Source organism: Epinephelus lanceolatus, chromosome 12 (assembly GCF_041903045.1).
Source record: "Epinephelus lanceolatus isolate andai-2023 chromosome 12, ASM4190304v1, whole genome shotgun sequence".
Taxonomy (NCBI): domain Eukaryota; kingdom Metazoa; phylum Chordata; class Actinopteri; order Perciformes; family Serranidae; genus Epinephelus; species Epinephelus lanceolatus.
Window position 1 is genome coordinate 36,352,704 of NC_135745.1, and position 25,225 is coordinate 36,377,928.

Here is a 25,225-nt window from a genome sequence, read left to right on the forward strand (position 1 = left end):
TGGAGCAGTTTGTGTGTGGGAGAGCGGTGGTGGTTATGGTGTCATCTCCTGTAGGAGCGAGCTGCAGGTGGTGTGGAGAGGAAGGACAGTTGACCACTTCAGGTAGGGCTAGAGCACAAACAGGAAGGAGACTGTTCCCCAGGTCTTGGCTGGACCTGCAGCCACAGTGAGCCTCCCAGGGGGAGAAAGGAGGATGACAATCTGTCCCCCAGCATGCCCCTTCACCGCCTGCCTCACTGCACTGGCTCTAAGGGAGTGCTGGGCCAGGTGGGACTGGGCTGGGCTGGGCTTCAATCGGCAGGGGAGCCTCTGTGTGTGTGTGTGTGTGTGTGTGTGTGTATGTGTGCTGCTCCCTCAACACTGCGGCAGACCAGGCGCAGGACCCAGCGGACAGTCAGCTAGCCAGTCAGTCAGTCAGCCACTGTGAGAGATGCTGCAGCACTGTGCTGTACTATGCTACGACTCTATTAATATTTCCTCACTGCGCAAGAGTTTACTTGGATGCTCTTTTATTTGCCTCCGCTCTTAGTTACTCACAGAAATTTGATTTATGTGATCAGCTTGGAGAAGAAAAAAATTGTTGTGCGCACAGAAATATGCTGAGTTACTGTATGGTTGCTTCATTAAAATAGGGTTTGCTCTGCAAGTTTCAAGAGGCGCTATCCATTACTTAAAACCACGCACAGCACACACTGAATTCGGAAAATAGGGTCTAATTCTTTTTAATCAAACCACCTCGTTGTGACCCATAAAACTTGGGCTGGACTTCAACTAACAATTATTTCACTTCTTAAGGATAACTTCAGACACTTGGATCTATGTTTCAGTGCACTTGGAATATTTTTAAAAGGGGGCAGTTAGTCTGCCAAATGTCCATAAAAAGTCTTATGTCAACACCTCTTTTTTATTTCAACAGAGGACGAGGAGAACGGCATGCATATGGACAAACAACCCCAGATGCATGTGTTAGCTTAGCATTAGCATTTATCAGAAAAGCCTAACCCTGCCTCCTGACCCATGACCTTTGGTTCCCCTGTTTAATACACTGTGGCTCTATTTGATATCTCCTCAACGCCATCCCAGCTTGTCAGTGGTAAAACAACTGGAGACAGCCCAGGAGGGAGAAGAAAACATGCATCTTGGAGAGGAGAGCGGGAGGGGGAAGGAAAAAAAAACAAGCATCAACTCAAGCAAGACGATGTATTTTCATGCATCCCTGTCTTAAATGTCAAGATTTCTTAACCCTCAGTGACTGCAGCGCTGACACCTCTCCAAGGTTCAACAGAAACCGCATTCATTAATAATTAGCTCAGCTGCGAGAACAGGGAGTGAGACCGAGAATGAAAAGACCAAGCAAGAGGGCTAAAATTTAAACTTCTTGTCCTTTCCCGAGAGACTCAAATTTCACTACAAGTTTTTTTTCCTCATTCTTCTTCATTTCTTGTTTTCCTGGTGTGTTGGCCAGAATCCCGCAGGCGGCCCATGAACGAGCGATGCAGACGTCGCATCAGCCTCGCTACTCCCTCCTCTCCTTAATCATGGCTCTAATACCCTCCAGATGAATAAACATCTTCATCCCCTCTCCGTTAAAGCCAGAAGGCTCCTCCACTCTCGAATCCAAGAAAGGCAGAAAGAAAGAGAGAAAGAAATGGAGAGTTGAAGAAGGAGCACAGGAAAAGGATGACAGATGGAAGGGTGGATCAATGTCGAAATGAACCAACAGCAAAGTAACAAAGCCACGGCAAGATTTTCTGGTTCTTCCCATAATTCGTCTGATCTATTTCCCCCTTGACACAATTATCACAGTCCTCCTAATTATTTTTTCCCCTCTTTTAACAGATTTCTAATGTCAGGCTGTGTTTTTTATGATCATGTTTGTAAAGTGGAGGTTTTTGCGAGCTGTTGTGCAACCTTGTCGCCTCAGACTGTGTCCACAGACTTGCACAGGAAGGGGGAAGGGGGCGGAGAGGGAGGAGGCGGGTGGGGGGGGTTGTCTCTGGAGAATGGGCCAGGCCCCAGACCAGCACTTCCCTGGCCCAGTTACTGTGCCAGAATACTCATGACATGTGTGTACAGTATGTGAGCGCAAATGGCAGACAGATTTAGGGGTTTGCTTTGTTTCCCCTTCTATTGTTTTCTGCCGGTATCCAGGCAGCTCATCATCATATCTTAATACTACTAAGCATTATGAAAACACGCGGACGCAAACATGCACACCCTCACCGAATGAGGCAGTTCCTCCGCTGCCCTCGCCCTCATCTTCATTTGCAGAACAGGGCTGGAATATGAGGCCTGAATACAACCAGACAAATGACTACAGGGCATTTTACTTATTCATTCATCACTCCACATTGATTTATTCCTGTTTATCTATTTATCAGCTGAAAAAAAAAAACTTTTCCTCTGGATTGTTTTGCTTAAAGTTTACATGCTGAGGTACTTAGTGGAAAACTTTCAGGGTCACTGTAGAAAAATCCCTAAAAGAGATTACTGAGGTTCATCTTACCCTTGAATACCCTCCTCTCACTCTAACACCTCAATGGATACTTCTCCTCTCCCTATTTACACTCGGCCCAGCACTCCTTGGCTTAGTAACCATTTACTTAGTTACACACCACCACCTGGGAGGCTATTTATGTCTCTCTCTGGAGAGGAACTCGGTCTGACTGCCAACCAACACCCCCATATGAATTATCATTCATTCAGTACAAGTAAACTTGAGGAAAGACGTCAGATGCTCATTATGACTTTGGAATCTGCTTATACAACATTAAGTGAATAAATCAAATATTAGAAGTGATAATAAAAAGACTGCAGTATGTTAAATCTGTTAGGGTTTTTTTGTGGATGACTTTTTCTCATATGCAACTCTCCTGCAGTAACAAGGAGTTTTCCCTCTTATATGCGGTAATCTCACGTCTATCTGAATATGCAGCTCACTGTGATGAACCCATTTCAAGGATCATCATTCCAGAGAGTGAATGTAATAGTCCCCCAATATCAGTTATCACTGACAGCAACATCCATATCAGCTAATTACTTTTCATTGGGCTTGTAGACGAGAGGACATCAGCCTTTATCTGTATATGAAAGGAGAAGACATTACTATTATGCTATTACGATGAAAGAGCTGGTGTTACCGTACCACTAATATAGAAACGGCATACAATGAGGTTGTAATAAAAACCTGTGTCACTCCTTCTGTGGCTATCTAACATGGCTACTTTAAATATCAAGAGAATATAACCAATAAGGTGACCTTTAATTACATTTGACATGCAAATAAGTTGACGAGTCAGGGAGAGAGTGTGAGAAATACATGTTCTAAGATTACCATTGGAGGACTGATGACACACACATAACACATAGAGCCCTACTCGCCTGGTAACAGGATCCATGCAGCTTTTTTTTTTTTTTCTATAACCAGCATATATCCAGCACAAACAGAGGAAGCCGATAGGTCAGAGCAATGCTTTCTCCCTTGCTTAATTTGTATTTTCCTTAGCGTTCTTTGGGTTAGTGAGGTGACTGTCATCTTCCGCGGCGGTTCATTGTCTGAGGGAGGAGTTGGAGTTGGGGAATATAATCCCACGCACTATGCATACAGCAGGGAGGAAATATGGGCACAGAGGTGGCGCACGACCCCCTGGGTAATTTGTAAAACATGAGCCATGGCACCCGAGCGCCATGCTGATGCTAGGGTCAGGTGACTCAGTCACAGGTGCACCATGGGAGGATCTCTTGTGAGGAGGCACACCTCCCACAACAGAGCATGGTGGGCAACACAATGTTTTCTAAACATGGAACTCTCTAGGAAGTTGCCTCGGTCTTTATTTTTAGGAGTGTACAGAACACTGAGAATGTAGCAGAGGTGGTAGCAAGATTGTTTTTCATATTTTTGTTTTCTAGAGCTACTTAGCCGCGTGATCAGCTCGCATCTGCAACCGAAGGTGTTACATCAATAGATCCCTGAGACACTCAGATTTAGGGAACATAATAGCACAAGCACACAGCACATATTACACATGCCTGAGCCCACACATGTCGCTTTAATAAGAAGTCTTGATTAGGATTCGGCAGACGTAACATCCCGCATGCACGGTCTCTGCTTTGCTAGGCCTCAGATAACCTTTATCCTATAGGGTTTAATTAATGTCAGCCAGTCTACTCTGCCTTTCAGAAGGAAACGACTTATTCCTCTGCCCTCATGAAGCTCAAATCCCTCTGTTTCACTGGTGAGGCCGGCTGCCTTGTTTATCCCAACTACAGGTACTGTTCCCTATTAAGGCCAGCACTTGTTACAGGGAAAAGGTTGAATTATTTACCAACAGTAGACGGGGAGGAAGAGAAGGAGAAAGAAGCAGAGAGAGAAGCATTTCATACATGGGATGAGATTTTTATGTTGTCTATTTTTTATTTATTTATTTATTTTTTTTGAGGTTATGAACAAGGCGAGATTAATGATCCATGGACATTAGATACAGGTGCTGATTACTAACGAATAAGGGCAACCTCACATACAGTAAGTAGAAGATACAGCCATACAGGGATGGGTAATTACCCCCCAAAACATTAGGCATCAAATCTCTTTGATTAAAAACACCTCACAGCTCGTGCTTAAAAAGCAGGTTGATTTATATATTTGGTCATGTGTAAATAGATGAATGTGTTTTGTTAGATACCAAGGGTGCCTGTGTGCACTCTTCACCCAGGGCAAACTGTCTGCATTCTATCTGCATCTCAGCCTCTCCGCACAATACAACAAAACATACAGAAAACAAAAGGGAGCACAGAGGGGGAGAACGAAGAGACAGACCAAACAATAAACTCAACCACAAGAGACAGAGTTTGACTTTGTGTGTATGTGTGTGTGCGCGTGTGTATCGAGGAGGGAGACAGAAAGGGAGTGGAGAGGACGAGGGAGATGAAGACAAATGCAAAAAGGGAGAGAGACAGAGGGCGGCAGAGAAAACGAAAGACAGAGGGAGAAATCAAATTTGCAAGAACATAACAAAAAGCTGTATCTCCAACAAAAGAGAACACACAAGGGTATTTGTCTAGCTGTCTGCACCAGCAGGATCCTCTGAAAGTTTATTAAACTAGAACCCTTCAAGAGAAGGCAGAGAGTAGTAAACTATACTACTGGGGAGGAAAAGAGAGAGGGAGAGGGAACGGGAGCGAGGGGGGGTTGAAAAAGAAAAAAGCTTGCTTTTCAGCCTCTGTCTCAGAAATTCTTTTATTTCAGCCATGCATTAAGTAACCTCCCCACTGAGTTCTGCTCCCCTTCCTGGTGTGGATAAAGCCGTCCCTCGGGGGAGCCGCTGGTAATTTCCAGCTTCGCCAGAAACTCAGGTATTAGAAAAGACCGCTTGGGGACCTGCCACAATATACCTTCACAATTTCATACGCTCTGAAAAAGAGGGAGCCCCTCCCTCCCAGCCCACCCCCACCCTCCCAGTAAACCCCCTCGAGGGTCCCCAGTTCAAATTTCTGAAGTGCAGACAACGGGTGTATGTATGGGGGAGGGGAGGGTGGTGGTGGGGGGCCCGTGGGACTGAGCACCAGCAATAGAAAATCCACTGCATAGAGGAGAAAAAAGCATTTCCTCTCTGGTCTGGCAGGAGTGCCTTTTTTCCCCTGGCTCCCACCAGAGGCTTTTTACAAAACATGTGTTGCTGACATGTTGACAGATTGCTCAGTGAAGTGTTAGGCGCATGCACACGGCTGGCCATTTAGGGGGACATGGCTTCCTACCCAACATCCTCTACCTGAGGCACCATGTTTTATACATCATCCCCCAAAGAAAAAAAGGAAACAATAAAAGGTAAGGGAGTTGCTTCCTTTGTGAGAAAAGCAGAATATCAGAGAGCAGAGAGAGACTGCGTATAATGCTGCCTTAGCTGAACTGCGGCGATGGGGAGGAGCGACGGAAGTGAGAATAAGGGAGGGAAATGGTTTCAGGCAGGAAAGGAGATAAAGCAGAGAGGTGGGAAAAGGCGCTTGAGGATGCATGGTATGCTTATGTGCAGCAGGTGAGCCTGTCAAATCAATAAGGAGCCAAAAAGACCCCCTCTTTGTCTTCCTGTGCTGAAGCCACCAATAGCAGGCGGGAGGATGGAATCTGATCAAAGGCCAGCTTCCAGATCCAACTTTTGCTCCTATCAGGGTATCGACAGCACACGTCTTAATCGCCCTGCGGCTCCAAAAGTGCTGCCGTGGCAACAGGATGGAAATGGGGATCATAATGTATTCATGGTGCCGGCGACCTGGGGGCTGCGGAGCGCGCTCTCTGGGGACCGCACTTTACCCAGAGCCAGACGTGTCTGGGCAAAATCACTCCACACAAGACAGCAGCAGAATACTGAGGAGCCATGACAGGATGGAGGGAGGGAGGGAGGGAGAAAGAGAAAGAGGGGAGGCAGCAGAGAGAGGGAGCTACGGATAGAAATGGAAGATGATAATAGAAAACAAAGACAGAGGGGTTAGGACGTTAGAGGTAAACAACGGCCTCTGAGTTTACAGTAAAGGAAGGAGGAAAGGTTGTATTACTCCAGGACTGAATAGAAACTTCAAAACACAAAAGATCTGAGGCTCGAGGAGGAAAAAAACAGGATGTGGTTGGTGGAAAGGGGCTTGCTGGGATGAGTGGCTCTACCTTGAGAAGCCTGATGCTGCTTGACCAGGTGGGTGGTTGGCTGGGAAATAAATTGCAGGGGAAATTGGTCCAGATTATCAGGGCCACGAAGAGACATGGCCCTTTGGCCACGGGCAAGGATGGATAAATGGCTGGATGAGTAAATGAACAGAGCGATAGAGAGGGGGGAAGATTGATGGCTGAGCAGATGGATGGTTCAGTTGGATTGAGAGTCCAGATCCCCACCACCCCCCATGACCACCCATCCTATCTGCTCCTGAAAAAATAAATGCTTACATTGGAGATTCATCTTGCGGCTGAATGTAATGCGCTCTCTGACCCTCTCCACCCTAATGATCTCCCCCTTCTCCTCACACACACACACACACATACATGCACAAACGCATACGTGTTCCCAAGCTCACACACACCCACAAAAAAGCTCACACGCACAAACAAACAAACAAACACAAAGCTATAGCCTGACCTGCTTTTCCTCAACAGGAGGGCAGCTACAACAGGCACCATGCCAGGTAAACATCCTCAAGCCTTGTGCACTCACTGCAGAGGGTAAAGCTCAATGCTGGAAACACACTCTAAAATACGAGGAATAGTCAATTATGTTTAGGACTGGGAAGACATTCTTAGAATATATATTCCTCTTACATGGCCCTCCTGCTGTATTTAGAAATAAAATATATATATATATATATATATATATATATATATATATATTAAAAAAAGACACAACTTTTGCTGCATTTTATACCAAGGTTCCTTCTGTAACAGAAAGTCATAACACTCCCCCCTAGAGGTGATGATTCAAATGTATTAAGTCTCCAAAAATGAGAGGATTCACCTGCAGACTGCGGTGCGTCCTACTGCACTAACTATCCTCCACACGTAGTACACCCTCAGGCATTCAACCTAGGGCCACAGACAGCTCCCCTGTCTGTCTTTCCTCCTTTCCTTTAGCTGACAGGTTCTTCTGACTGCTAAGCTCCAACACGGACCTCTGTGTTTGAGATGACTGTGCAGAACAATCAAGGGAGAGACAGAGAGAAAAGAAAGCCGGAGAAGGCATGATGAAGAGTCGGTGAGAGAGAGGAGTGCGGGCGGAGAAGAGGTAGAGAGAAACAAGGACGTCAACAACTTGTTCTCACAGAGAGATGACCCCTGGCCATCCCGAGGCATCTGGTTTATCTAGCTGTCTGGGTAAGCCACGCACACACCTAATGACTCCAGCCTGGTCCATGTCCCATAGGTTTTTTTATCCCGGATTACGGATGGGGAATGACAATGGGCTGGTAAACTACTGTGCCTCACGTCTAGGAGCTCATATCAGACAAGGAGTTCTCCATGATGAAAAGACCGGGGTGAGTTGAGAGCAAGGTTCAAAGTTACCGAGAAGTTATGGCATTAGTTTCTGAATTCTGTTTACAATATAATGTAAGATTAATGTCTCCTGATGACACACCAAGCTGTCGGTTGGCTGTCGGTGAGAGTCCATCACCATAATTTTCGCAGTGTGTCCTGCGCCGTTGGCACTAGTTGGCCTTTGACTGCTGTTTTTTGGCCGATTCAGCATGTTGAATCAGTGTCGGAGCCAACGGACCCAAACGGTGAGAGAAATCCCTTCGATTGGAAGTTCAGCTCAGTGCACAAAGACATAAACGGAATTGAGGAATGCAAACAAACGGCTGCAGTCAAGAGGGCATGAGATTGAAATAAACTTGTTATATAAGGTAAGATTAATTTTTTTAGCCTTTGAGCGCCTTCCTAGCAAAAGTTTGAAATTGTTCGTAATTCTATATAAAACACACGGTATCAATTCTTTGTTCTTTCAAAATCGGGTTGTGTTGTTCTTCCAGTTTCTCTTCTTGAATGACGAATACAGACTACAGACACCTAGCATGGAGAGTTATTTCCTCTAAAATAGGCGCAGAAATATGCTAGTTGGCCATTGGTTGTAGTCTTCACAGTGTGTTCAACTGCAACCTTATGTCCAAGACACATGCAATGTAAGGCGACATAACAGTCGGCCTTCATTGCCACTAGTTCTTTGATGTTGGTTTGGTGTGTCTGGGCCTTTAGGTTTACGACAACTATATTTTTAATGGTGTAATATCGCTGATTTGTATGCATCATAAATAGTGTATGACATCTCAAACTGAAGGTCAAATATACCCATAACTCTGAGCATAATGTCTGGAGCCAATATGGAGATGTAGTTTGGACTCTAACCTCCCTCTTTTTTTTCCCCTCATGTTGCATGGCGCTGCTCAACAGACCTCAATCTACTTCTGTGGTGGAGATTAGTAATCATCTAGGGTCTTCATATTGATGGCCAGGCTCAGCTTGTTTGCATATTTACTGGCCTCAGAGCCCAGTCGCCTGAGGTGAGAAGCAAATTACATTTCTGCTTACCCCCACGCTCACAACTCTCTCACACTCTTTCGATTTCAATCCCTCGTTTTCGCCTTGTTTTTTTTCCCCTTTCCCAACCTCGTTTCTCTTAACATGCTGATCAGTCATCTTGCAGTAAGCATCCTTGCCTGCCCTGGTTGCATCCGAATAGCGGTCTCATTTGGCTAACATCATCACAGCGTAATCTTGTTGGAGAGAGCAATCAGTTTACTTTGGAATTAGGTATTCCGTTGGCGGGCCCGGAGAGAGGGAAGGCTCACAGGGTTTAAAGGATGCAAACGAAAGCATGCTCTCCAGAATACAGTCTTGAGCCTGATTGGGTGATAACAACCCACACAGGCTCCATGTGAGAGTAATGAATGGCCAATGGGAGGCCTGAATAATAATGCAATTGGATTAAAATCCAATCACACGATGGTTTTGTCTGTTGACTTTGTTTGTGGGGTATGTTCTACAAACCAAGTTCATGATGAGAAAGATGCATCATGCTTTGACTGGGGGCACATAATGTCCTAATATACAGATTACCACTCTGTTTACTACAGCCCAATCTCTCTTGGCTGTCAGTCAGTCCTGGAGGATTCTGTTGATCTGATTTGTGTGTGCATGCGTTGCATATAGAATGAGCTTGATAACACGATGAAGTGATAGTAACAGTTGCATGTTCTTTGCCGTCTTAAATCAGTAGCTTACTTAGAGAATGGCTACCACAGGTGGCGAGTTACTATTCAATCAGGGATTTTAATGTCTCGGTTTATCGCAGAGACATGTACCAAGCTGGCACACTCTGCAGCCTTGCGGAGAATCCCAGCCACTCGTTGGGAGGCCATCTCTTAGGAGAGGCTCTCTGATCAAATCGATTGACTCCTCCAGGATGATCGATCAGCCAGGCAGGTTGGAGGTGGAATAGATTAGATGACCTTTACATTCTCAGCGGTGATGGGACCCCCCACTGTCCACTGCTCTTAACATTAAGAGGACATCTCTGTGTTACCTGACAGCATGGCTTTACTGTCAAACCATTACATTCTGTACCGACACACAATGTTCCCTCTGCCAAAGCATAGTCCAGCTGGTGGCCTTTGAGACCTTAAACGACACCCATCCTGCCCATAAAACTAAATTTATGAACCCACCTTCCAGTCCGAAAATGGCAATTAGCACTAAGGAACAAATGTGTTACTTCACATGATATTTGAGAATCCCTGTCCTTGTGGGTGGCTGAACTCCCCATATCCTGAAATATAGGAGTGGCTGTTCCACGGAGCCCTATAGCAGCCCCCACCCAAACACTACCCCCTGGCCAACAAAAACAGCCCCTGGGAGGGGTAGAGAAGAGGGGGGAAATGTTGAGTCGGTGATAGTGTAGCCCCAAAGTTCCTAAACCGCAGTGGCTAGCAGGATGCCGTCACAGCTGGCTCCGCTCCTTCCTGTGGGCCTGCTCCATGGAGCTCAGCCTGCTGGGAGACATAAACCTGTCGGACTGGTCACTCTTTCCACCGCCCTCCATCTCCCTCCTTCCTCTCCTCCCATTACTGGCGAGTTTGGCAAAAGCCATCTAAGGAAAAAGCCCTTTGGGGATCAATGTGCAGAACATTTCCACACAGACATAAGCTAAATCCTATGACCTTTTCATTAGGGAGTATTGACATGATTCAAAAAGCCCATGGATGTTTCTTTAATGCGTCTGAGAACAAGGTACGTTTTGGTTGGTGAACTTTTCTTTGTCTCTGAGCCATGTTACATCCTGTCAACTCCTGGTGTAAATTATCGCAGGGAAACATGCCACTGAAAACCTCTTTGGCATTTCATATGCTAATACTGAGTGTTAATTACAAACACTCCCGTTTGTTCATGTTAGACACTTCACACGATTGTTTATAAAGTCAAACCAGAGCAAGGTAACACTCATTTGCCACATAACACACCAGACACCTGTTAAGCTGCCATTTGATCAAAGGATATTGGATTACTGCAAACTAAAGTGTAAAAAAACTTAGCATAACAGTGTATTTTACTACTTAAAAGGTACAAATAAACCAAACCTTGCACAGCAGATTGTACCTTGCAGATTCAGAGAAAAGACAAAAAAAAAAAAAAAAAATCAACATTTCACTAAACATTTGTTAGAAACCCGAGCCCAGAATGTCCACAAAGTTTTTAAAATATATTTTTGCCTTTTCTTTGTGCCTAGTTATGTTTCTCTGTATCTGCTTCATCATTATTCTGGTGAGCAGTCCCACGTTTGAAAGAGAAAAAAGAAAATCATTTGAATTCTGGGGACCCAGAGGAGAGTGAGCAAAACCCAGAGGTAAGATCCAAGCTCGCTCTCCGTGCCCTTCCGTTGGCTGCCTACCTGGTAAACATCTCCACAAGCTCCTTGCTTTCAAAACACGTCAACCGGTGCCTATGTACTTTAGACTGGCCGGCCAAGCAGGAATTGAGACTTTATTTGTTTTTTACTTTTTCCTGTCTCTCTTCCGAGCCACCGCACATAACCTGTCTGGCATTAATGATGTTGTTAATAAAATGCGGTTGGTCTGTGGGTGGATTTGCCTGGCAGGCCTGGTGCCTGTCCTTCTCAGAGATAAGCCCACTGCTGGCCTTATCTACCTCCCACAGCCCCACCCAGCAGTGCCGTGCACTGGACACACAACCAGTCAACTCATCACTGGCTAATTACCACCTCTGACTGCCTTACAAAGCAGGCCTGGACTCACATCGCTGCTGCTGCTGCTGCTGCTGCTAAGATTGGCTCTCTCCTACCTTGACTGTGTCTCTCTCCACTTCTTTGTCTTTTACCCATCCCCCTTTCTATCTCTGTCCTTCCCATGTCTCAATAAATTTCACTTGTCTCTCCTGGCTAGTTTTGTCCTCTTCTACTCTTATGTATTTGTCTCAGCCAACAGACTATTAGAGTATAAGCGGCGAGTCTTTTGGCAGTATTTTCCAACTGTCACTGAGAACGGAATATGCAACAGCTACATTGTGGGTGGTCAGGTAAATCCTGTGTCTACCTTCCAGTGTATGTCTTTGCATTTTCAAAAGGACTAATGCCATTTATGTTACAGTTTCTCAGTATGGGCTTACGCCATTTGTGAGCCGGAGTCAGTTCAGTCTCATAGCTTCAGCAGGGCAGCCGAAGTCACTTGTGTTACAGAGGGAGGGAGCGGTTTCTTTTATTCAATTGTTTTCCACTTCCACGAGCGTGTGCCAAGGGGGAGGAAAGCGCCGGCTTAACACGCTCTGCAATTCAACACGGCCAGACGCAGTCCTATTAAGATTTAATGTGCCATTCTTCTGCTTGTGCCGCTGAAAAAGACTTGCAGGCTGAGGAAGAGAGTGAACAAAGAGCAGGCAGAGCCAGGGCCAGGGAGAGATGAAGAGAGCAAGAGAAACCGAGACAACCGCTCCATGGCCAGGTCTTTGTCACACGACTGAAGTCAGTAGTTTCAAAGGGATGCTACATAGTGGAGGGGGAAATAACAACACTGTCGTTGATATAGTGTTTTCACTCAGTGCGTGTACTTCCAGGTGAGTACATGAGATTATCTCTGTTATGTCCACATGTCACCCCTGCTATTGTGGCTACCTACTTAAGAAAGAGGTCAACTGGATGAAGTTACAGCATGTGTTTACCCTCTTGGGCGATGAATTATGTGTCGTCTAAAATGCAAAGTGCAAGCACGCAGGTGCTGTGAGGGCGCGTGTGTGTGAGCGTGTGCGCAATAATACTTGTGTGCGTTTGCATGCCTGAGTGGATGACTGATTGAACAAGCAAGTACATGAGAGACGGTGTGTTTTGGATAGAGGGGGATGTGAATATGAGGGAGGCAAGGAGTTTCAGTGCTGGCCATCATCATCTCTGCCATGAACACACAAACACAGGCATAAAACGCAGGCTCCTCTCTTCTTATTTTGATTGTTTTTCTGCAGAAAATGCAGTCCTCGTCTGACAAAGACCAATAAATACTTTATACAGTGCATAATGTGTGCGGTGTGAAGCACTGGGGAGAGAGAAAGAGGGCGTCCTCACGAGGGCATATGCTTTGAATTCCTAATGACACTCCTGTTAACGTTACTGGCACTGTCACACAGAGAGGAAACGCACAGGGATGCTACGCCGTGGAGTCAAACATCTACTTTAATACTCCCTTTCTTTCTCAGCCTCTCTTTCTCTCCTTACCTATTTCTCTTCCTCCCATAGACACTCACATAGAAAATGCCCCCCACACAAACACACAGGAAAGACTCAAGCCCAATTCTGAGAGCTCACTCTAGCATGAGGTCTCTTTTCAGTGGCTGCGTTGTGCCAGAAGTAGCTATTCTCCCCTGACCGCCTCTCCTCCTTTCAAAGCCTTGTAATCAGTGTGCTGCTCTTTGTACCAGGATGTCGCAAGACGCCCCGGCAAAAACACAGCAGAATTTCTGATGAACGGCAGCAGCTCAGAGTTCGGCTAATCAGGTCTTGCTCATGTCCCTTTTCTCTTATGTGAGCCCTTTTGAAGCAAATAAAGTCTTTGCAGTTTGGCACATTCTTCTTGGCAGCCACAAAGCAGCTGTTGGATCAATACACAAAGTTAGTTGAGAAAAAAAAAAAACACAGCGCAACCAATAGGAGCCTGTTGGAAACAGTTAGTATGAAACGTGGACTGCCAGGAGCCTGTTCATAGTTGAGGGTATTACTGAATGTTTCCATGCTGCTGACCCAACGACTTGATGTAAATGAATTCAAACACTTCAAACAAACATGTCGAGGTTGGGAACGGGAAGAGGAAAACATATATCAGTGGGTTTAAAAAATTTGTCTGGCTCCCCGTCGCAAACAGAGACCTCATATTAGAAATTTGTCTAAACTATCATATTGCCATCCTCTTCATTGTGGGGGGATCTTATTGTGTTTCACACAGTATTAATATTTCATTTGTATTTTTCTCATAAATCTGAAATGTATTTTATTGAAGCTGAGTGCATTTTGCAATGTCTACAGGGAAGAAGAAAGGGGAAATCTACATAATATAAATCCATATATGGCCCAGTTATCTCTCCCTCTCTCTCTTTCTCTGTTGCACCCTCTCTGATTGATTCCTTTATCTGAGGGAAGCAGAAGACATGCTCTGTTTGCTCGCACAGTGGCCGGCAGGAAAACAGAGAAAGACACTTATTAAAAAGGTCATCTCACAGAGGGTTAAAATAGCAGGGCACAGATCTCTCTGGGGGGAGCAGCCATGCCCCTCCTCTAGTGAAGGACACAAGAAAAGGTGTTGCTCAAGGGAGCTGGACCCGTAATGAAAGAATGGCCACAAGGCTGACAGCCCATGTGTGCACTGGGCTATTCAAATACCTTCAGAGACATGGAATCGGAGAACTGACAGTGAAAGGCTTTGTGAAAGTGCAATCTTTTGAATTAAACTCGGAGCTGGATGTGTTATTTTTATTTACAGAGTGGGCTAGCTAGTAAACACAAGTTGAAATGAGCTAAGGAGCAAGGTATTTCTTTGGCGAGTAGGTCTGAGGGCATATTTCCTTGCCTACCAGTGCAATCTCATATCTAGCAGATGAACATGTCTTGTGCCAACTGAGAACAAAAGTCAAACTGTAGACGCTGTTTCTCTTTCTCCGTGAAGGATCGGTAACAATACAAGGGTGCACAGACAATACAGTGAGACAGTGAGACAAAGCATTTGTGAAGTGTTTTTGGAAAGGCCTATGGAATAGCAGTGCCTCCAGCCTCCTGTCTCCTCCCCAGGGCAGCCTAAAGCCCTGTCGGCAGGATGCTGATCCCCACACGGAAACCTGATCCGCAGCCATCCTGGAGCCGGAGGGGGGACGGGGGAGCGCTCTCCCCCCGCGGAGCCCCTCCACTTCTGCTCCAGAGTTAAAGGGGTGCTCTGGGGGAACATTCCTCTAGCCCTGCCCCAGCCAGCCTCCACTCTCAACTCTCTAGAGGAGCATTCTTCCAGCCCTGCCCTAGCCTTCACTGGGATCTCCTGGGGAGCATTCCTGAAGCCCTGCCCCAGCCCAAGACGGGCTCCCTGGGGACGCATTCCTGCAGCACTCTCTCTCCTTCTCTCTCCCCATCTCCCTCCTTCTCCCTCGCTCCCTTTCTCAGACTCTCGCCTTCCTCCGCAGTCCAGCATTAGCGCGATCAATAGCACCGATCGCATCAGGGACACGAGGCAATCCATACCCATGCGCTCCCTTAGCGCACTGCAGTGGTCACGGCTTAAGTGCATGGAAAGGTGTTATACCTCTGCCAGACGGGGGGGAGACAATGGCCGCCATTGATCGCAGTGACATGTAACATCTTTCTCTTTTCTCTCTGTCCATCGGGCGTGGTCCACATGCAGCTTGAATCTGTTTAGACTTTATTTTAGTCTGTTCGTCTCACTCCTGGGGTGAAACTTGTGTTTTACTTTATAGACGCAATGTATAATGAGGCCCCGAATAAACATGTGAGTCGGTGGTTTATATGGGCATGTCTGGTTCTGGTAATACACTGTATACGCTTATGGGATATCAGCTGGGGGGGAAAGAGTTCTGTCAGGGAACAGCAAGCAAATCTCCATATGTGGATTGGTTCCAGTCAAGCACTGCAATTTGTTTACCAAAAATAAAACATTTGAAATTGTAAAAAATGGAGGGTTTAGCAGGTGCTGGTGGTTGATTAGAAAATGGTTCTAATAAAGGATCCATCTGTGAGTAGAGACTTGATGTAAGGCAGATTAATTGGTCATGGATGTCTACATAATGCCACATAGGAAATCTCCTCCCATATTCCAGAGAATACACAAATACACACACACACACACACACACACACACACACATTCAAAGTACTTAGTATGCCATCTAGAAGTTTCTTTTCTCCCACTGTGTTTGAATACTAATAGAGTGTTTCTGCGCAATCACAATACCCTAATGGCAATTAGATTCTTTTGTTTGGTTTCCACGGGGGCTCTTATCCAAACTGTGTTTTTTTTCATCATTGAGCAATTAAGAGTTATTTGTCCGTAAGACTGACATTTATAAAAGCCGGGCTTAATTATTGAAAAAATATGGCTGAGTCAGTCATGACCACATTACAGCAGGGCTGAACATAAAAGGCCTGCCCCCAAATCAAACACACCACTCTTATTGCATTACTGACTATCTCCATAATAGTACACCACCAAATAAGAATGTCTAAAGAGAATTTTAATTCAAGCAGTGTTGGAGCACATTCCCCTATGACTTCCATAATACCCTTTGTGTTTTAATTTTCTAGGTTTCTGAAACAGACTGTCCACAAATCTGTGCTAGCTTCATGGATTTAGGTGTTACTTTGGGAAAAAAAGGGTGACAAGAGGTTCTGCACTTAGTTTCCCTCAAACCAATGAGTGCCTTTGTTGGATGACAGTAATGTGAAAGTGAACAGTGCATTGATTTTCACACCTTTCGTCGACTGAGCGTCACTTTGGATTTGCACACACATGAGCGCACCGGAGGTGCACTTACATGTAAACTAGCAGGCTTGCACACACAAAGCCACTCTTACAATGAACATGCATGCATTTCTGCCTCAATTAACACCGATGTGTGTGTGCTGGGGGGGGGCATGAAAGAATGCACACGCTTATATACACACATACACACACACAAACAAATGTTCGTGAGACTGTCTTACAGTTAATGGAAAATCTTTGTAAAACTCGTGGGATATCTACCCTATAATTTGTGGCTTGCTGATTGTGGGTTGCAAAATATGAAATCAAACTGTGCTTGAATGTAAACAGAGAAGAGACTTCACTAGCTTTCTCATGAGCACTGCTTTGAGTTCGCTTTGAAACGATAAACGGTAGCTTCTGTGCAACATCAGAAACAGTAAAATTACATTTTAGCATGTTCTGTTTCTGCGCCACATAGTAAAAGACATTGTGTATGCCCAAACATCGGGAAATGTGTGTCAGGTGGCGTTTCTCAGTGCGGGCCCATCAGGACGTGTAAAGGAGGACAGCAAGTCCAGGAGAAGCACATGGAAACCTTCAGTTCACATCATTAGTTCTGTCTGCCACCTTGTCAGGGTATTTATAGCGCTATTCATCCATCAACAGGTCAATGACACAGTCTGCCAATGGCATCCTTCTCTTTCAGTCCCACTACTACTGCGGCTAGCTAGCACTGGGACCAGCTGAGGGACTTTCCTAGAGCAAGGATCTGTTTCCAGTTGGTGGTCTGGTTACTGTGGGACCTCGTAGCTGCATGTTATACTCTAGTGAAATGTTAGAATCAGTATAACGCTGTATAAAATGTTACACTGAAACAGGCAAGGACACAATGCACATACTATAAATACACATACTGTAGCCTTCAGTGATCTATTATAAGGACACATGGAGGCCTATTTGTATGTCACGCCTGTAGATATTGATGTACAGCTCATATAATAAATGTGCTATGTGTGTGAGGCCTGTGTGTGTGTCTGTGTTGTTGGATATCTACCAAGGAAGCTGGTAGTCTGGTGTTGTGCTCCCCTTGGCGCAGTGTACTAACACACATAGTGTGGCATATTCTCTGGTGAAGGCATAGAGCGAGAGTGGGAGTGGGAGAAGAGCTGAGTGGCAGAGTGGAGGGGAGGCTCGGTGGGCTGAACGTTGTTTACCTGTCAGCTGGCATTGATTAATCTTGTGTTCGGTGAGATCGCTCAGCGACTCGAACACCTGCCGGCAGCTGTCGCAGCTGTGCAGCGCAGGCTCCTCGTCCTCCTCCTCTCCCTCCTCTCCTTCCTCTGGAGAGAGCAGCCTCTTCCTCAGACGCCCGGTCTCACCATCCTCCACCACCCTCTCGAGGGCGCACTCTGGATCTGCCGAGCCACAGGAAATGACAGCACCACATAGTCAGAGGGGTGACCCACACAGTGAGGTACTACAGCTTCCTCTGGGTGACAATAAAATGGATTTCTAGACTCTGGATTTAATAAAAACAATAATAAAAGCTGTAATAAAAATGCAGGTTCAATTTGGGCCTCTGTAACTCAACCACTCATGCCATAACAGAACTGTTGGGCAGGTGAGGGTGAGAGATATACAGGCACACACAGACAAGGTGGCACGGTGCTCGCACACACACAAATCTAATACACACATGCACACACACACACCTCTGTTATTAGAAATGGTTTTACGTTGTGTTTGCCCTGCTTCACCCAAGCAAAACTTCAGTATATGAAACTAGACTGATGGGAATATGTGTAGTTAATAAATCCTGGATTGCAGTTTTGGCTCGACCAAAGAAATATGAAATTCCGCCAGTGAGTGCTGAATTGCATCAGTCAGCGTCTATCAAAGGAGACAGACCTTGCCATATTATCCAGACATCTAGGCCAGAACTGTGGATGTATGGAGAGTAGCACAGTAAGACACACAAAACCGAGATTGGTGTGTGTTAGGCTGTCGTCACGACACACTTCCCTAAATTATTCAGCCTTGCTCGCAGGCAGCCGCGGGTCGCACACATCAATATTCTCCAATCCATCTGCAGTTTTGTCTCTTGTTGGCTTTGTGCTGCAGCAGTGCCAGGGGTGGGCGACTGACTGAACCAGGACTACGAATCATCTTTCAAGATGCCGGCCTAATCTTAAGTTCTTCACGTGACGCTAAAATATTCGGACAACAAATCAAACCTCGCATTGTTCACTCACAGCGCACCATAAACATCTTCACTCGGAAGCATAGTAAATCTGGCTTGCAGCAGCATCTTATAAATAGGCAGCATGGCCTGCAGCCCTCTTTCTCCCCTGCTGTGACCATTACACTTCACAATAAGACTGATTAAAAAGCCATACTCACAATCAAACAATCATGTCACCCTGGTTAGGGCTTTGTGGGAGGAGAAGAGCCCTTGCACTTCACTGGCAGCCATTTTAAGCCCTACTGATGCAAGTGTTCCTCAGCTTGTCCTGAAACTCCGGAGGGGAACGTTAGGAGGAAGCCTGTTTTTTTCGCCTAGCACACAGTTAACAGTGCCCAAAGACAAAGGCGTGTGTGGCATCAATGCGTGCAGGTGTGGGTGCACATGTACCTGGTGTCTGTACACATAGGCAGCCATTTTAAGTCATCCTTGTGTAGGGTGCTCTTAAACTGTGAAAATTCCTTGAGGAAAGGCGTTCCAGAACTCATCAAGGCCACCCAGGATTTTTCCTTTCCCCCACTTGCGCCAAGTATTGATGTAACATCACACCCTCCATTGTCCTTCCCTCTTGGCGACTGAGGCTCTCGGAACATGCCCTCTAAAAATATCAGCACTGTGGTCCCCGGTGGGACCATGCAGAACAGAACAGAAGGTGTTTCAAGAAAATGAAAATCCCAACCCAATCCTCACAGATGCAGGCCTTTCTTGCTCTGGGGGGAAACACTTCTGACTGAGGCCAAAAGCCACACAATATAGACTAATGATTCATCCACAGACACAGACACAGAATTCACAATATGCACTGCAATGTGAACACTTCACGTCTTTTTTTACAGGGTGCCTGTGGAGGAGGTAAAGACTTTGATATTTTTCTTCCAGCGGCCTTTATTAATCATTAACTCCCCTAATATTACAGCTCAGTCCTGTCAGAGAAAACAACTGATGGCTACATTTAAGCCTCTTATCGTTTATCGGCAATAATAATGCATCTCTAAGTGCAGAATGCAGATGCATTTTATTCTATCCATCTTAAGATGATATTCTCGTGTGGTTTCAAGGGTAACAGATCTACGATAATGACCAAAGGAAAAAGGGAAAGAGAAACTGTGAAGTTAAGGAGAGATTTAAGGAAATACTTCAACCACAAAATGATGATTTGTAATCAGTTAGAGATGCTGTGTCACCTTAAACTCATCACAATAACTTCCTCTCGCATGACTCCAAGCAAAATGGCAAATTTATAGATTTAATGATTGATTGGGGATCGTGTATTACAACAGCAAAACTATATCTAAACATCCGTTTACAAACTTGCGCAGTGCAATCCAAGTCTCTTTTATCCAGTCGTATGCTCACTACTTTCCAAAAGCTAAAAAAAATCTCAGTATGTGGAGTCTGGCTTTGACGAGAGCAGCTCAGTTCCTATTATTAAGGTTTTAGTTAAAATGCATGTGTTTGGGAAGTACTGAGCATACGACTTGGATTACACTGCACGAGTTGTGTGAGTCTGTAACAATAAATAAATATGGTTGCCATTTCCGTGGAGGCATGCAAGAGAAACATCAAATTCAAGGCAACATGGCATCGCTTATTGATATACAAATGGTCATTCTGTGGATGAGGTATTCCTTTAAACCCAAAGAGCTATATGCACGTCCGAGTTTGATTTCCACTCGCTTGTTTTCGAGTGACAAGTTTCAGCTCCAACTTCCAGTGAATCCAAGCAGGGTCAGCGCTCTCAGTCGAGCTGAGTGACCTCCGGTGCACCACTGTGATGCGGCGCTGGAAGTGTAAACTACTACACGTTTGGGGGTGGCGGTTGAGGGAGAAAGGGGGGTTGGGGGGGGGGACTTGACACGGCAAGGTCACGTCCAACCCTGGGATTAAAGAGCCACGTCAATACTGAGGTTTCTGTGCCTCTGGGCCTCATACAGTAATCCATCAGATCAGGACATCCTCCTCTACCAGTCTCTACAGGCTGGACAGCAGATCAATACCAGCATGCTTGGAATGGCTGACAATCACATGTGGAATATGGGGGGAAGATGTGTGGCATATTGAGAATTTTTCATCATGCCTTGTTAATATTGTTAATCAGCTTGACAATGCTGGTGCAGCAGGTAAGGACAAGAGGGAAGCTACATCGACTGTTGATCCATATCCCGATAAGGTCAGCTCAAAGCAAGACGATCGTAGCTCGGACTGAGAAGCTATTCATAAGGGGAACATGATGACTGAAAGATTTTTAAAGATGTATTTTCAATCTTTATGGTACTAAAAGTAGTTTTGTGCTGATAAAATGAGGTTATCTGAATGATGATTGACATCGTTACAGCCATGTATTATCTGCCTGAGTCCAAGTCCATCCATCATACACACTCATGTCTCTTATGGTGCCCTGTGACATTTATCATGCCACAACTTTCATCTTGTGAGTTGAAGAGTCCCCTGGACCCCCCACCCTTATATTATTGAATATTTCTGCTCTTAAATATTTATAACCTTTTAATTGATATTCCCTTCTCTGCTCCATCGGCCCCACCAGGGACCTGTGGTCCCTAGCAGGGAGGCCTACACTCGTCCCCCCACTGTCTGGCCCACACACTGAGGTAGGTGGAGACACTGACCATGGGGAGAGGAGGAGGGGCATGAGTGTACAGGAGGACTTGAAGAAAGAAAAAATAAATGGAGTGGTAAAGTCAGGCCAAGCTGCAAAGCCTGAACTTTACAGCATTCAGATCTGAAAAGTTAACTCTCACCATGAGCCCTGCCGTTAACCTCACTGGAGATCTTATGTCTAACCTTAAACTTAAAGATTAAGTACGGAAAAGAGGCAGGGAAAAGTTGTTGTTGGGTACTGAGCCATTTTTGAAATGCAACATGTGATGGATGTCAGTGTTTTAAACTGCAATGCATTCAAATCAAGCCCCAAATCACTGAGCGCAAAAAGCGTGAAATCACTGAGGGCTATGTTTTTACTTGCCTGTAGATACAGTATGTCTAGCTCCATCAGGGTTTAGCCTGAGTCTTTCTTTGTGCAATGAAAGACCTTGGTGTCGAAAACATCATTACCAGCTCACCCATCTCCTCATTTCCCCATCATTTCCCAGAGATCCTGATCCTATGATGCCCCCTCCCCGGCAAACCCACCCTACAACCACCCACCCCCAAGTTCGAATTAAGAATTTATTTTAACCAGCGAGCAGCTTCTGTCGACACATGTCGGCGGGCCTGATCAAAGGTGAGTGCGCTCCTTTATCAGAGTGAGGGAGGCTGTCAGAAATAGGAGGACATTAAGATTGAATAACCTTCACACGGTTGCCGGCACCTCATTATTTAAAAATCTAAAACTTTTGCCGAGCACCCGCCATATATAGGTCACACTACATTCTAATGCCACGTGTGCCTCCGAGTGTATCCTCCTCTGTGTGGATGGGATTTGGGGGCTCTCCACTTAGACCGTCACATCCACTGATCCCCCATCATTAAAGAATGTCATGATCCGACGACGAGGCTGTGCGCTTGACACTTGCCAGATTGTTAACGATCCTCAAGAATTTGCATGGGGGGGGGGGGGGGGGGGGGGGCTGTGTTCATATGGTCGGTGCACGCAATTTGAGCTATCTGCTTCAAGTCCCCCAGATTCATATTAGGGACTAATTGCTGTTTAATATTTTGGTACACTTGAAATTTTAAAGTAAATTAGCAGAGGTGTTTGTCAGAAGCGATTTCTCTTAAAAAGCTAAACTCACAACAAGCTCAAAGTTGACAGACAAATGCTTCCCACCTTATTTTAAGTTGCCAAAAAAACCATGCAGTACATTTATGAAAATTTTATGATGCATGCTGAGATAAAGATAAGAGCAGCACAGAGCGAGAAGAGGTGCTCAACAATTACAGGAGGAGCAAGAACAAACAATGACGACAACACATAGAGCACTACATGAAGGAAGCGCCGCATATAATCACAGGTGTACAGACGGCATCAGCCACCATTAAAATCTCTTCACCCCAAAAAAAAAAAGACGTGAGCACACAAAGAAGAATGGAAATCAAAGCGGTTGAATGAGAAACAACATTTGAACGCACCAAATGCTCCCTTTCTCTTTCCCTCGCCCTGTCTCACTTGCTCTCTCACAGGGAGTGATAATATTGAACGGAGCGCCTTGCTATGCCATTAGTGCAGTAAAACATCAAAGGAAATGAATAATAGAGAATATGATTTTCTGAAGTGGTGGAGTGAAAGAGTCCTTTCCTCTTCCTGCTGTAGTGAGCCCTGCAGTACATTGATCTGTGGGCAGCCTCAACCTCAGCCAGAGCCCGAGTCTCAGACGCCGCACCACTACGCTACACTACTCCGCGCTACGGCACCTTGCCACCCAGACACCCCTTCAGATCTCTAGAACACTTCTATTTGCCTCAGTCCACTCCGCTTTGACAGAGCTGACACCCTCTTCCAAAAAAAACGCCTCAATCTGACATAGCCGAGAGCGAAAAAGAAAGAAAGAGGAAAAAAAGAAAGGGATGTATATATAAGAGAGAAGAAAAAGCACGGAGCATGTGGTTATAATTACACACAGGCAGCGCAGTGGTAAAGCCAAGCTGCAGATCTTAAGCCTGCTCGACACTCTCTGGGTAAAAAAGCGCACTGCCTCATTAAATCTCAGATATCACACTGTTCCTGCCCCTCTATACTATGCATAATACTGTCTATCTTTTAGAGGGCCTCTTTTGTTAGCATTTCTCCTTTGCCTTTGCTACATATCAAACATGAATGAGAAACAGGATGCAGGGCCTGCAGAACGCTTGCAGAGTCACAGAAGAGCACAACTGGGGGTCTACTTATGAGGCAGATCTTGACACCATGTCTGATAAAGCCCTTTGCTTGTCAGGAGTCTAATGGCTATTGTGGCCGTGTCCGTCAAAGTGGCAAATGCATGAAAAGCAGGTAAGCTTTTCCACTGCTTTTCAATTTGACGTTAAAAAGGGCTTGTTTGGGCAGCGGTTTAACCATAAGGATGAATTACTGCTGCTACGATAAAGACACACGAGCGCTGCCGCAAACATTTTAAAAGTTGGAGGAGACAAATTGGCAAATAGCAAGAGAAATCACCCGGCATCTTGGAAGTTTACCGTCGCAAACAACACTTTTCTCATTGACCATTCGTCAAGCTGCATCCTGAGAGGGGGTTAAAAAATAAATCAGTCAGACGAAGTCAAATGAGGAAAGTGAGAAATTAATTTGTGCGCCCTCCTGATTTCTCCACAGGCAGACATCGATCATGTGGCGGCTGTCTCCCCTCACTCTGGAGATAGAGGTGGTGGAGGGATGGGGAGAGGGGAGATTCGTGTGTCTGAGGGGGTCGTTGTAATCAGGCACACTCATTAGCTCTACTTTGGCTCTGGATGACAGGAGGTCTCCGAGGCAAGTCTGCCTTTTATGCCCAGTCCTTCATCCCTTGAGCTGGGGTTAGAGGGGCTAAGGAGGCAGTTTCTCTCCACAGAACCACCCACCAATAACCTATCGATACACATTAACCCAGTGGCAGATCTATTTTTTCCGGAGATGAACAAAAATGTTACGAAAATGTTTACTGGCATATCTGATCGAGTACACTCTGAGGAGTCGATCGGAATCATGTGAGAGGAATGAGGATGACGCCAAAGGTTAAAAACTGCTGTGTTCACATGGAATCAGACGATAGATGGAAGATGGACAACATCTTCTGGGCGGCGCAGGAATAACAAACAGTGCGATGGGGTGGCAGGACAGTAAAACCAAACACGCAGAATGATATGTAGCCATGGTGACACTAATGTTTATATTAATATATTTAATACAATTATTTTGTGTTCATTATTTCATATAATTGTCCAGATCGCCTGTGTTTTCTCTCAAAATCCAGTTTTTTAGTTTTCCATATTTTATCTGTGAACTGCAATGCCATCTACTGTGACGCTGCCGGTTTTCTTTGCCGGCCTCATCTAATTTCATCGTCCTGCTCTCCTTGCTAAAATGATGTCCAGTATGTTGTCTATTGTCTGCATGATTCCATGTGAATGCAGCATGAGGCCTGCGTCTGTTAAAATGTGCTACAATTGAAGAAACCCACATCTACTTCTAGATATCTGCGAGACATTAAAGCGGAGAGGGATTATGAGCACTAAAACAATAATACTGTAGTCATAAGCAAGGGCGTAGCTTTTGTAATGCAGGGTTTGGGTGTCCTCCACCGGAAACTTTTGAGCATCAAACTCTTAATTCCCTGCATTCTGGTGCATTTTGTATTCACCAATTTGTGCAATTGGTAAAATTCTTTAATCCTGTCAAGTTAAAAGCAGTTTGCTATTTTTATGTTTTCAATAGGGGGTGGACAAATGCACGTACTAAATATTGAGGGAGATGTGTCCCCTGCACCCCCGCTGAAATCCACACCTATGGTCATGAGCAGCTGAGAAAAGCTCGGACCTATTATGTGGTGCATGCTCCTGTATT

The 25,225-nt window shown here is 45.4% G+C and overlaps 1 protein-coding gene across 7 annotated transcripts in view; it reads right to left on the reverse strand.

The window, feature by feature from the left end:
* Window positions 1-25,225, reverse strand: part of LOC117263208 (zinc finger protein 521-like) — a 98,292-nt gene that overhangs the window by 64,619 nt on the left and 8,448 nt on the right. For all 7 annotated transcript variants that reach the window (XM_033636409.2, XM_033636408.2, XM_078173375.1 and 4 more), the window contains exon 3: window positions 17,702-17,902. Coding sequence is in view for 5 of the 7 variants with exons in the window: in XM_078173375.1 (XP_078029501.1) it covers window positions 17,702-17,902 (201 nt within the window). In the remaining 2 variants the exon portion in view is untranslated. The remainder of the gene's footprint in view (window positions 1-17,701; window positions 17,903-25,225) is intronic.